The sequence below is a fragment of the Python bivittatus genome, unplaced genomic scaffold (genome assembly GCF_059951505.1).
Source record: "Python bivittatus isolate LINGU-HERP-01145 unplaced genomic scaffold, Pbiv_v1 ctg000790_np1212, whole genome shotgun sequence".
NCBI classification, from domain to species: domain Eukaryota; kingdom Metazoa; phylum Chordata; class Lepidosauria; order Squamata; family Pythonidae; genus Python; species Python bivittatus.
The window spans coordinates 4,658,986-4,673,579 of NW_028277110.1; the positions used below are offsets into that span (position 1 = coordinate 4,658,986).

At 39.6% G+C, this 14,594-nt stretch overlaps 1 protein-coding gene across 2 annotated transcripts in view; it reads right to left on the bottom strand.

The window, feature by feature from the left end:
* The window catches only part of LOC103052616 (ligand of Numb protein X 2-like), a 47,975-nt gene that overhangs the window by 5,113 nt on the left and 28,268 nt on the right, over positions 1-14,594 (bottom strand). For both annotated transcript variants that reach the window (XM_088129268.1, XM_088129269.1), the window contains exons 3-8: positions 13,338-13,564; positions 10,589-10,785; positions 9,640-10,008; positions 5,741-5,917; positions 3,377-3,551; positions 2,985-3,213 (exon numbers count right to left, since the gene is read on the bottom strand). In XM_088129268.1, coding sequence (XP_087985394.1) covers positions 2,985-3,213; positions 3,377-3,551; positions 5,741-5,917; positions 9,640-10,008; positions 10,589-10,785; positions 13,338-13,564 — 1,374 coding nt within the window. The remainder of the gene's footprint in view (positions 1-2,984; positions 3,214-3,376; positions 3,552-5,740; positions 5,918-9,639; positions 10,009-10,588; positions 10,786-13,337; positions 13,565-14,594) is intronic.

The following is a 14,594-nucleotide window of genomic DNA, read 5'->3' on the forward strand; positions in this document are numbered from 1 at the left end:
TCAACTGGTGTGTTAATAGCTCAAGTGAAATTAACTAGCTGTACAGGATCAGCTTTCAGAAAAGAACATCACCACTGTCTTCAGAATCCAGCACTGGTACTTTTCTATATTCGAAATTCAGTAGATGCAACATCACATAAAGGTTTGGGCTTAAAATGCCAGCCTCGGCCTTCTGATGTGTAATTAGACAGATATTTGATATTTTATCACTATATTCGTTGTATCCAAGCCTCATTCCACGCAATAGGGTAGTATCATAGATCACTGCTCATTATGGAGAGAATCCTGGTTTAATAGTGGTCATTATGGTCATTATGGATAGAGAAGAAAGAATAGCTACAAAGCCAAATTTGTCATTATACCCAAAAGGAACCTGAATTTCTGTAGTTTTTTTAGGGAATATTTTTGTGGTCTGTTTAAACCACAAAAACTGCCCCACTCTCCAAACAGTTTCTGCTGCTAAGACAAAATGGATCAGTGCAATTCTACTCATGCTTTAATCTTCATACAGAACTCAAACCTTACCTGGTCACTCAAAATGGACAACAGGGAGAAAACCAAGACTTGTGCCCACTTCCACTTGCAGTTTACTCTCGCGCCATCCTGACCTGACACCAGTCTTCTTCCTTACTCACACAACATACCCCCAGCCCATGAATGAAACAGCCTTAAGCTGTCATTAGGTATACCACTATTAAACCAGGATTCTCTCTGCTCAGGCGACAGTATCCCGCTATAGCTTCAAGTTGTCTAAAATTTATAATGCTTTATCATCCATTATCTTGGAAGTGAAGATGGGTGATTTGTTGTAGTTGTGATCAGTGATATATTCTGGAAATGCTGGGAGGCCCTGGCATGCCCCTTCCTAACCGTTCAGCCTTTTCCACAAAACAGGCCTTCTCAGTTAGCACTAAGTTTCCTACATTATAGGAAGAAAGCTGTGTTAGTCTATGGTAGCAAAAAATCAGGAGTGTGGCAGCACCTCTTTTGGTAACAAATTTTATTAAAGGGCATAAGCTTTGGTGACCTGCATCTGATACAGTGAGCTAACAGCTCACAAAAGCATATGCCTTTTTAATAAAAATGTGTTAGTCCAAAAAACTGTTAAGCGGATTCCTTTGGATTTTTTGCTAACACATTTCCTAAAATCCTTTCAGATTTATCACCTCATCCCCTCCCTAATATAGAAATAAACTTCTTTGCATCCTTCTAACGAAATAGAAGAAACCTTTGCTGTTTTATTTGGGGGAGAAATATGTGTATTAACAGTTCCTTTGCTGTATTTTACTAGGCTTCTATGCCCTCCAATTGATACCAGTTCTGAACAGTATCAGAGTGCCACTGTTTTACTTGGAGAATGAGATTATTATTACTATGGTTGGTTGCACAGTCAGCCAGATGTTTAGACTGGATTTGGCATCTTTATCCTCCTACTGAGTCCTTCCCAAGGACCTGGGATAGGCAGTTGCGGTTGTCTGATGGGGTTAAAGGTCTTGTCGCAGGATGGAAGCTGTTCCAAGTAAATCTGCCTTTGGCAATGGACTGAGGGTGATTTTGTCAATGCCAATGTTGTTGTTGTTATTTATCCCACCTTTTTTATAGATATATCTGCACAATTCTGCATTAACAGTACTCTGAAATAGTGTTTCTGAAGACCTTGATGCAGATGCAGCACCTCTGCTTTATTTATCTATCTATATTTTTATGCCATCACACTCCACGAGGACTCAAGGCAGTGCACAATTAAAAACAAAACACAACAGATCAACAACCAACAAAATAAATCACTGACCAACAGAATCGCAACATCAACATTACAGTTAAAATTCGTATAAATAGGCATCCACTGACCCGAAGTCAACCCTCAAACACCCTCCTGAGTAGCTTCACTTTCAAGGGCCTCCTGAAGTTCGGGAGCAAACGTGCCATCCAGATTTCTAGGATGGCGCTACCACAGAAAGACACGTGTGTCTCGCTGTCCCCTGATCCTCCTGTGGGAGAGGAACCTGCACTGTACCCAACTAGGACAAGTGCACCTGGTGGGTAGAATCCCTTTGAAACAGACGGTTCTGCAGATATCCCAGGTAACATTCACTGCAGAAAATAGTAAGGGCTGTCAAACCAGGCTTCTGTAGCTTATTTTCCAGTTTCCCTGTGTTTGCTGGCTTCAATCACTATCACGCAAACACCCACCTCGCCATAAAGAGATGGTTGTCTAGCAGACAGTGAGCCTCAGTTATTCCATTCCACGGGCTTTACCTGCTCACCATCACGCCAAGGTTCATCTCCTTCCTTCAAGGCAAGGTCTGCCCTGATGACTTCCCGTGTTTCATTATTGCACATTAGGTCAACTTGGAAGATGCCTAAGCGGGGTTTGGAAGGAGGGACATACAAGCCAGCCTAGAGAAGCCCAGGCAGAATCCTCCCCAATTCTACTGCAATGGCCTGATTGGGGGCTGTTTTCCTTCCTGCCTCATGGCCTGCTAAGAAAGGGCGCAAGAAAAGCCACAGGAGAAACTCAGTTGCCTTGCCTGTACAACCAGCACACTCACAAATCAGGTTCATGGACTATAGCAGAGACTTGGAACAAAAGGGAACAAGAAAAGGAAGGGGGTTAATGAAGACAGTGTTTTGTGTGGATTCAAGGAAGGGTGAGCAGGGCTTAAGCACAACCGTGGGGAAAGGCCGGTAGAGCTGCATGTCTGTCTTTTCAATCTTCTCAATTTTAGAACTTCATTCTAAGGAGAAGGCTCTAAAGGACAGGTTTTTGATTCAAGCATAACACGTGTGTTTAACTCCAGCGGCATTCTAGGAACGCTTAGGAGGCTGGGGAATTCTGGGAGTTGAAGCCCACCCATCTTAAAGTTGCTGCGGTTGAGGAGCCCTGCCCTAAAGCATTACACAGTTCTGTCAATCAGGCTAACAGAAGCAGGAAGCAATTACCGGGAACGTTCCCGTTGCCAACACCAAACAGGCAGACTTACCTCGGCAATCCAAGCCACGTGATCCAGAGAGGAGACCAGCTTGCCCAGCTGAGCCCGTTTTCCCTGCTGTCAAGCATCTCAGCGCCTTCAGATGCCTTCTCTGGGATTACCACCTCAAGCACTTTCAGTACCACCGTCTGCAGCGCCGCGTTGGATTTCAGAGCAGAGACAGCTTCGTTGTAATTCAGGTGAGTCAAATCGATATTGTTGATGCTCAAAAGAATATCTCCTGTTACAGGAATCGGAAGGAGATGGATTGTCACTAACACTTTGGTACAAAATGTAGCTTCCTAGCTGGATTCCTTATAATCTTTGCAAATTCATGAAGGCATCATTCCCTATCTCAGTGGTAGCTGAATCGCCAAATTTTTTTTAAAAAAAGACTATCCTACCTTTCTTAATTCTCCCATCCCTGAAGAGGCATCCAACAGGCTGGACACTGGTTACATAAATAGGGAGTTTTGCTTTAATATCTCTTCCACCTCCTATGGTTATTCCCAGAGACTCCTTGGGGTCCTTTTTTATGGTAACTACCTTCTCCTGGCTGAAGTATCCTTGAGGGAGTACCTAAAAGTTCAGAGGAGGAGAGAGAAGAAAGAAAATGACCCCTATATTAAATGTACAATAATGAATTAATTATGCTAAGTTGTTTAGATGTATATCCCAAGCTAGCCTAAGAATCATTACATCAGACTGAAACAGCTCACTTTCACATTTTCATTTCCAAGGTGGCATTCCTTTTTTGCAAAAGAATGGATGATACCAGCATTTCTCACCCTTGGCTGCTTGAAGATGGATGGACTTCAACTCCCAGAATTCCCCAGCCAGCCATGCTGGCTGGGGAATTCTGGGAGTTGAAGTCCACCCATCTTCGAGTGGCCAAGGGTGAGAAACACTGGATGAATCCATGGAAACATCCAGAGGAGATACACAGGGATTAAAAACATTAGAAGACATTTCTCATGAGAAATTCTAAAATGTTTGTTTTGGAGAAAGGAAAAAAGAGGCACATTTAAATGAAACACAGAATTATTTAATCTGTGACAGAGTCGAAAAACCATTTTTCAGGTTTGAATTCCTAGGTAGTAGGCTAAATGTCCATTCTGGGTGGTTCCTGTTCAACCTCCTCCACCACCACCCCATGAGTCTGTTTTTCCAAACGTCTCTCCAAAAACATTCAGGTAAAAGGGTACCCACCTCTGATTCTCTTCTGCAAATACCATCTCCCCCTTAACTTCAGTTATCATGAATGAGAAAAACTACGTATTCAAAACACATTTATCATGTGCAAATGTTACACCTGACACCCTCTCAATTCTTGTGTATTCTCTCTCATGTCTTAACTACATGCCTAATTTTCATTAAAGGGCTAAAGAGTCAGCTTCTTTCCTGAACTTGAAGGTGAACAGGAAGTGAGTCAGAAAGGCATCCCTGGTAGAAAACATGTCGGCTCATTTTTGCAGAAAACAAGCTTGCTTGCAGAATGTTCCTGAATATAATTAAGTGCAGCTGTTGAAAATGATTTCAAAAAGTACATCTATGCTTTTGTACGGAGCACCGGTTGCCTAAACTATTTCTGTAATGTACACCATGTTTGCAGTGAAACATTTTTATTCACACTTCAAGCAGGCACGTATTAATAACTACTCAATGCAGATTTAAGATAAACTCTCAATAAAGGTAAGATGGAAAATGTCCCTACAGGATCATCTGTATGGGAATAACAGAGTATGGAAAGTTCATTAGTCATGTGATTCTTTTCCAGGAGGCAGCTGCAATGGATTTTGGACTCTTGCTTGCTCCGTGTCAGCCCGCCTTTACCTAATTCCATCCTGTGAAATCAGAGTTCCTCAACCTGAAGCAGACCTTGATGATGACACCAGAACAGGCCTTTCCACAAACAGCACTTCTACTGTTGAATTCTTTTCCCCAAACCCACACAGGTTCAGTTAACACCCTCCTCCTCTTTTTTTCCCCCTCATTCTACTCTGCCTTTACTTACTTTTAATCTTCTCTGCTATTTTAATGACTGGGCACTTTATACCATTTTCACTGCATTCTTGTGTTTTTACCCAGAAGCCTCCATGTGGGCCCTTGTAAGTGGCAAGGGAGAAATGTTGTGAAGTCAATTTAAAACAAAATTAGAGCCATCAAGTCACTATTACTAGCTCCCCATCATGTGTTCTTCTCTTACCTACTGTTATCAGTTTCCTACACTGGGCAACTCCTAAGTTCCTAGCTGTTCCCCAGAATGGCACACCCCTTTGCCAGGCTGAGAGTGGCCCATGATCAAAGGCTGCACTCCGAAAAGAGAAAGCAGAGCCAAGATGAACATTAAATTTCATCTCATTTCATTTCTGTTTACATTAAATATAGCTAATATAATTACTCTCGCACAATGTATTTAATAATCCCACTCCAGTCACATTTTAAAAGTTACAAACTAGGAACAGTTTCTGAGGTTCTGGGCTTAAGGTTTTTGAAGGGTGTGTGTGGCTCTGGGGGCTTACATTCTTCCCCCCTCCTTGAAGGTACTTTTTACATCCTGGAACTAACCAGACCTCTTGACATTTAGCAGATAGTAATGTGTTCATATTAACATTGTGGGTTAAAAATACTTCCATATAAAGATCTTTAACCAATTATGTCATATAGTTTCTTCAGATACGTTTTGATGCTATTTTCACAACAATCTTTGCTCCAGTAGCGAAGAAAGCAAGTCGATGTCCAAACCAAAACTGACTAACAATCAATACCTTCTGATAGTTGGATTTTCGCCGGTAGTGATTGTGTTCGGGTCTCCTGTGATTGTGCACGGGGCTTTCCCCATTGCTGCTGCTGCTGGCGTTGGAGGCACTGCCATCCTCGCCAGCCTCCGAGAGTTGCATGCCAGACTGGCGGAGGACCACAAAGCTGACCCGGGCTTCACTGCTCTGTCAGGAGAAGTCACAAAAAAGGAGAAGCTTAGAAGAGAAATATTCCAACATCTTTAGCACCCGAGTTCATATAATCACAGGCTTTCAAGGAGCCTCTTGGGTCTCTGGAAAAATTAGATGTATGCTTCCATTAAGTGTTCGTTTTAAATGCATATTTCATTTTTTAAAACTGAAGTATCTTTATGTCAGCCTTAGACACAAAGAATTCAATATACATCAAATGTGTGCATCAGATATATATAGAAACACAGAGACCTAAAATAACTGAAATAAAAGTAGTAACTTAGTGAACAACTAGCTGTTACGACAATCAGTATATTTTTTTGGATGCTATTGATAAATAGCATGGGAAGAAAAGATGCATTGTGTCTAAGGAATTCCATTTGGTGATCAAGATAATAGGTAACTAATCCCCTGTCTCTCTAACAATACCAAGAGAAACTGTTGACAGTCTGGTCATTACGACATACGCAAGTTACAAAACAGCAGCAGTTTCTGTTTAGTGGCATACAAAAGCTTTGGATCCAAAATTTAGTGACAGGACATGCAATCTGCATGAAAAAGGCCAAGAAGGAATTCCTGTCCCCCCCCCCAAAAAAAAACCTCTCTCATAACAGGAAGGGTAAAGATTTCTGTACACACCTAGAAAAACCAAATACAGTCAGAATGGAAAACTGCACCTTTATGATGCATAACCTTGAAATGTTAGTGCAAAGTCTTGGATCGACTCTTAACCCAGCTCAAGTTAACTGGGGCCTACGCTCAATGCTCATTTACTAATACAATTATTCTAAAACCTGTTGATACATCACACTGCAGCATAGTGTTGTTTGTTTACATCAATACAATCCAGTCATTATGATTTGTAAACCACTGTATAAGACTTAGTGTTTGTATATCCCACCAATTATGGTTTACACAATAAAATAGGAGTCAGCATAACTTGCATACCAGACTGTCAACAGAGTTTCTCTTGGTATTGTTAGAGAGACAGGGGATTAATTACCCATTATCTTGATCACCAAATGCAATTCCTTAGAAACAATGCATCTTTTCTTCCTATGCTGTTTATCAATAGCATCCAAACAAATAAGCAACTGGTTTCACATAAGCAATCATACATTCATTCAAAACTTCAGTGAATTGGAATTTTAAAAATAAAAAAGATACAGCTATGTGGTGTTTTTCTATTGTTAACTCAAGAGGTCACTTAAGTCATGCGGGCAACTTCTAATACAATCTACAAAAGTCTTCCAGTAGGATTCTGTGCAAGTCAGGCAAGAATTTTCAGCTTAAAATTTCAGATGCAAAGCTATTTCATTCCGTCATCACATGAAGAGAAATCTTGCAATAGGAATTTTGCTGGACAGCATTCCTGCATATATATATTATACTGTACTGAAGTGCTTTACAAAGTATGCTCTTAGGCTTTCCAGTCAGTCTTAAATTCAGAAAAGTATTAATAGAATATTTATTATACTTTTATTTTTTTTATTTTTAATACTGAGGTGACTGATACTGTCAGTCACTCATGCCCTGGTAACCTCCCAAATGGAGGTTGGAGCAATGGAGGTCATGCGCTCTACATGGGGCAGCCCTTGAAGAGTATCCAGAAGTTTCAGCTGGTGCAAAATGCAGAGGTGCAGGCAGTTTTGTGTGCTTCTAGAATGGCACATGTTACACCTCTGCTCTGTAACCTGCACTGGTTGTCAGTTTCCTTCTGGGTTCAATTCAAGGTGCTGGTGGTGACCTATAAAGCCCTACATGGCATGGGGCCCGGTTATCTCAAAGACCGCCTCTCCCCAGTTGCATCAACTCATCCAATCAGATCAGGAGGGGCATGTTGTGGGTCCCATCAGCCAAGGAACGTTTTTGGGCAGGACCCAGGAGGAGAGCCTTCTCTGCTGTGGCACCCTCCCTTTGGAACATCATTCCCCCCCCCCGAGATGAAATTGGCCCAACCTCATTGGCCTTCCAGAAGGCTCTTAAAACTCATCAGGCTTGGGGATCCCATGGAAGTGTGGAGCCCGTTAAATGGTTGTATTGGGTGTATGGCACTCTCCCATATTTTTAGTTATTATAGTTTTAACTGTTTTTAATTGCATTTGAATGGCTTTTAATTATTTTAATTGTTTTTTTCTTTTTAACTGTGTGTACCGCCCAGAGTCACAAGCATGAGATGGGCAGCTATATAAATTTAATAAATAAATAAACTGCTCAGTGCATAAATATTTGCTCTAACCCTTTGCTTTGTGTTTCTATTATATGTGTGTTTCTTCACATTTGCTCACAATCCTTACTCCATAAAATCTGGCATGGCCCAATTTTTTCCTATTTTACCAATAATTATTTTATTATCAGTTTAAATGAACAACATATGACAGCAACATGCCTTCTCTATATTTTTCAATCCAAGACAGTGAAACAGTCTATAAAATTAATAGATTGCATGCCTATAAACCTTAGTAGACCTGATGGAAAATCCTTCATGGTCAAAATAAATCATAAGAAAATATCACAGCAGCAAAAAGAATTGAGAAGAGAAAAGGAAAGGAAAAGAAGCCCACACAGGTACAAAATTGTGTGGAATGGAAAGGTCAGAGTAGAAAAAACACCAAGAGCTATTATATAATTATAGATAGAGAAGGCTTCATCTTCTCTGCTGTGCAGGAGACAAATAGCCAACCTTCCGAGCTAGTTGCTGAAAAATGGCATCATACTATGATTTTGGAGTATCAGCTGAAAATGGCAGACATTTATAACATATAGACCACACACACACAGACATGCAATCACAGAAACATTTATGTGCAATGAATAAAAACAGCGAAACGTATCAGAATCTCCCTCAGTCCAGGATGGACATATCCTAAGAAGAACTAGCTTGCAATATGACCCCAAGCTTTGTAAAAACCATACCATGCCAGTTCAGGGGTGCTTTGTACTAAAGTGCAAAAAAATGGAATTAAAGATAAGAGGAATCCAAAATGGTCATTTTTGAATGGGCTGCCTGCTTATCTGTAGGTAATGCGATGGCAGAGAATCACAGAGACTACCTGACAAAGCTTATGACTCAAACTCCCCACCATCTCCATGAATTCACAAAGCAACACGCTTATTTTCCCCAATCTATCTTACAAATTTAACTGATTACCCCTTTCTCTTCTTATTTCTTACCATACATCCTTCCAATTTTGCGGCTGAAATTTAAATCATGTCAAGGCTCTATTATTTAGGCAGCATTTGAAAAAACGCTTAACCGCATTTTAAAAAAAATGTTTGGAAGCTGTGAGACCTTGGTGCACAAGTAGGACATATTCCAAGTATTCTGTGCCAAAATCAAAAAACAAAAATGAAAAAAAGCCCAACCCCAGTCTACAACATGCTTTGATCCATCTGTTTCTGAACTGACAGGAAAATGAAGACGTGCAAGGCAATTATCTGACTTGATTACAGTCAGTGGCTCCTCATTTTGGGGAGAGGCCATGTCTCCTCACTGGCACACCAGCTCGGAATGCAGAAGGAGCCAAGTTCAGTCACTAGTACTTTCCATAGAAAGACCTCAGATTACTTCTCTCTGGACAGCTGCTGCAATCCAAAATAAACAACGCTACGGGATATGGATCAACTGTCTGTCTCTCAACCTGCAGTGGCTTCAGATGACCAAAGCTTCTCTGGATTGAACTATCATACTCCAGATTGCTGTATGTCAAAGTTACCTGGATTATCTGTGCAGCTGCTTCAGGCGTTCCTTGACGAAGATCCTGACCATTTATAGAAAGGACTTTATCATTCTGACGCAACTTCCCATTTTTGGCTGCCAACCCTCCATCTAACAAGTCCAGAATAAAGATCCCAGGTTCATCTGTTTTTCTGATCAGTTTAATGCCAAGGGGTTCAGATCGGTCTCTTTTTACGAGGATAACATGGATCACTTCCTGGTTTACCACAGGGCTGGAATCAAATTGCCCTGTTCTGCTGGTAAATCCTTTCTCTTGGAGCACCAGGAGGTGGAGCACATCACAGGGTTGGCGCAGGAGTGCGATAGCTTGGCAGTGGGTCACACTGCTGATGTTCACACCATTCACCTTAAAGAAGGACAGAAACAATTGCTGATCAGAATATGGTTTCCCAAAGGTCCTTCTACCACAATACCCTTCCCTTCTTTCTATACTATGGAAAAAGAAAATGAAAGAATGTAAGCACTGTAGGAAGGAAATCCTACAAAGCAGCATTTGATTTCTTCAGGAATTTGCACTGACTTGCTTAAATAAGGGCAAATAAAATAGGATTATTCTGAGATATTAAATATACTGGTTGTAGCAATGTTCATTCATGGAAGGCAGGAGCAGTTCATCATCAGGGAAGGTCACAAAAAGCCCTAATCAAAATAAAAAAGCCTTCTTTCATAAAAATCAGGAAAAGTAAAACAGAAAAGTTACAGAACCTATCAGCTTGTTAATACCCTGTTGTTCATTCACCAGGCTTAGCGAGGCACTGCACAGCTTCCACACCTCCTACTTCTATATCTATTTTATGTCTTCCACTTCTACCACTTCTCCTTGCTTTACCATCTTCCAAAGGTCAAGTCCGATGATCACACGAGCTTTTAACTCTGACTAAAATTTGCTACAGCCAATTATCCACTGGTAATTTTAGCAAACCTACCTCTAGGATATGGTCTCCAGGTGTTATTTTTCCATCTGCAGCCACAACTGAATCCGGAAATACCTCCTGCACAACGATGTTACCAAGAGGCGTATCTTTGCCACCAACTATACGCATACCAAACTCTTCCTCAGGATCTTCTCGGTGGATTTCAATTGTATTTGTCTCTGCCAAAAGACTAGCTCTTTGAGGTAAATCTGATAGAGAGAAGTCAGATAGTGCATGAGTGAAGATGAAGTTTAATTTTTAATTTAATTTTTAAAATTCTGCAGCAAATGTGAGCAACCTGAAACCATCCCATCCTTTGTCACCATTGGTCCTGTAATCTCCAACTTGTTGAAGGTGGAATTTCGTATCTGGAGGGACAAAAACTGTTCTTCCTTGTGCTAGAAGCTATTAAGTACTCCTGGAATAGCTTGACTTCAGGTTTCTGAAATCTGCTTTGGTAAAGCAAATTACTTTCAACCATACCTCTGAACCAACAATATGCAAGTAAAAGTATGCGCTTTTGTTATTACAGATGAAAATTACAACGCACAATTTTCATACTGAATAACATAATTGCACAGTCCTATTCCACTAATACAAGTTTAACCATAACAGAAGGCATTTATTTATTTATTTATGCAATAATTACAGCATTTTTTTTTAGTTTTTTGGAAATCTACTAGAACATCCAGAAATTTACCATAAATTCTAATCTGTCTTCTGCCCAGCTACACCCAGATCAAAATTTCCCACTGATATAGAATTTTTCTTAAAATCCTTAAAAGAAACATAAAATGGAAAAAGAAGCCAAATATATTTATAGTTTCTGAGGGCATTTTGCCTCCTAGTTTTATCAGTGAGTATTAATTGTATAAGTATAGTCCACCCGCCACAACTGCCCGTGGATAGAAGTTATGGGGATCAAATGAAAAGTAATGCCTCAAATGTAATATGTTGCTAATAGATGGCAGGATGTGTATGTTAAAAGCTCTGACATGTCCTTTAGCACCTGTTCTTTCACTTCAGTTGGTAGGAAGTTGCTGTGTGAAAAGGCTGTATTGCTATTGTAAATGGAAGCCTGCAGTGAGTACTCATCAGCATGCTTTAAGCAAAGCACTGTGATTGAATTTTTAACTGCCAAAGGAGCCCCTCCAATTGAAATTCACTGCCACATCCAGGCTGTTTATGGTGATGACTTCACTGACATGAGTACTGTGCATCACTGGGCTAAAAAATGCAAAGATGGTGAACTGGGAAGAGCTGATTTGTGTGATCAAGAACAAAGCAGATGACCTATGACAGCAACTGATAAGTTCCACATGAGAAAGACTCATGAACTGATTAAGGACAATCAACAGACCACTCAAAGGGAAACTGCCATCAAACTTGGCATTCCACAGGAATGTGTGGGTCATATTACTGATGTTCTTCAATATTGGAAGGTTTGTGCAAGATGGATTCCTGACATGCTGATGGGCAAGATGAAAGCTTCAAAAGTTCAAAATTGCCTGCAATTGTTTTCATGCTATGAGAATGAAAGAAGGAATGAGAATGAAGAGAAGGCATTTCTTCACAGCATTGTGACAGCTGACAAAACATGGGCTCATCATTATGACCCAGAAATGAAGTGCCAATCCATAGAATATAATTACAAAGCTTCATCTGTGGAAAAATAAAATATCCTAAGCTTTGGGAGGAAAATTCATGGTTACAATTTTCTGGGATACAGATGATGTTATTCACATGGATTTCTTTGAACCTGGAACCACTATCAACTCAGAGCAGTACACTGCGACACTTGAAATTTTGAAACAACAATTAAATTCAGAATCACAAGAAGGAAATTCTGCTGCAACGTGGCAACACTAGTCATACACTTCATGAACCACCTAAGAGGCAACTGAGAATTTGAATCTCACTATCTTATTCCATCTGCCATACAGTCTAGACTCGGCACCATGCAACTTCCATTTTTCCCAAAATTGAAGGAATACCTTTGTCGGTATCTGTTTTCCTCAAACAAAGAGGACTGCCAGGACCTGGTTGAAGAGATAAAGTTTGGAGTTCTTTTGTGACAGCTGTAAGAAGCCTGTCCATCATTGAGAGACACATGTAGCAAATGGTGATTACATAGAGAAGTAAATACAGGTAACAAAAGAGCTCATTTTAAGGATTATTTTCTTGTTTATTAAAATATCCTTCTTTAAACTAAAGTTATGGAGGTAGAGGCATTACTTTTCATTCAAAATAAGCTGCAACAGCATTCATATGGAGATTTTTTTTTTTTTACTTTTCCTTTAAAAATAAAACTTAAAATAAGTATCTGTTACTCTGATTTTACTATTCATGTGGAAGAATAAAAGGTTATACAATGACTCCATATCCATAAAAACTTTTACAGGCAGCTCTAATTCTTAACATTTCAAAAACTTCATCTATATACTTGGAATTTCAAGCAAATTGTCACAACCATAAGAATTAGTAAATTGCCTTAAAAAGGGAAAAGGAAGAAAACCCAAAATAATGCCTTGGAAAGGTAAGTTCTGAACCCTGTATCACATTCTGAGAACTCATGGAATTATGGGATAAACACAATTTTGTACATAAAAATTACAGTTTCAGATCAGTGGATATCGGATCAGTGGATATTTATACACAGACGAGATGGCAGAAGACCTCACTGTAATTTCTGCAAACTTGCTCACTGTTTGCAATGTACTCCTACATCAACCTTAGTTTCTCTAGCCTAAGAGATGCCTACCTTCTTCAGTCCCATCAAAGGCTGGGTTAACCAGCCCAGGATCTGGTGTCTCTGGGGACAGGACAGCAGCTACTGAGCTTCCAGTCACCAAGGATGACACTCCATTTGATACCTCAGGATCTTTCACAGTCTTTGCTTCCAGCCTGGAAAGAGAATCTCCCTTCATCCTGGACTGAGGATTCCTCTTCCTTTCCAGATGTGCTTTGTACTTCTTGAAGCCAGGGCATCTGCATTAGATAGCAAAACAAGTTTGTGTCTGAGCTTGGATGGTGGAGGGATGTTTTCCACCATGAAAACTCGATTAAGAAGAGCAATCAGATTAATAAATGCAAAAGAAAGTTTAGAGAGAAAGGAATTAAAAGAGTTGCTAATGAAACACTGGTCTTTCAAATATATATTACCTTTGATATATAAGTGAATACATGAACCTGAGAAAGGAAGATAGGTAACAGATACGAACCAGGCACATGGGTAGTTTACAATTTTTGAATAGATATTTCTTGTATGCCAGATTTCTTCAAATGAACTATACAAATGGTTAGAGATATTTTTACCTTACTTGATCCAAATAATTTTTTCAAACTATCACACTCCTTCTAAAACTTCCAAGGACAAATAACAGTGCAGATTAATACTTCCAGAAACATCAGGAGTGTCTTAGTTTGGAATGAATTGTCCCAGGTCAATGGAATGTCAAGATGAGGACCTTTACTGTCACTAAGCTTCCACTCATATCAGTAGAGATATTTTTCATTTATTTATTTATTTATTTAAAAACAATACAACTAAAGAAAAAAAAAGACAAGGATAATTGTAATGCAGATACATACGTTCTCAAAAAAATCCGAACCAACACTTAAAAAGTGCTTTTTTAAAAACAAAGTGAAAATAAAGAAAAAAAACAGAAAAAAACCAAAAACTAATAAATAGTTACGAGAGTTACAGTTCTATATATACTTCTCTAATGTAAATATTATTCAAATTCCTATATATGTATTTCTAATACACTAATAACTATTATGCTTTTTTTAACCTACTGTATTTTGTATAAATGAGTCAATATTTCCTTGTACTTGTCCATACAAAGTCTACATCTATAGGCAATCCACTCATAAGTGGCAAGCGCAATCAGGTCTTCAATCCACTGACTGAAGGGGGCCATATATTTATCTTTCCAATGTTGCAATATCAGTCTTTTGGCCACAGTAAGGGCATGGAGAATCCATTTACGTTGTCCAGTTGTCAATTTCATAGTAG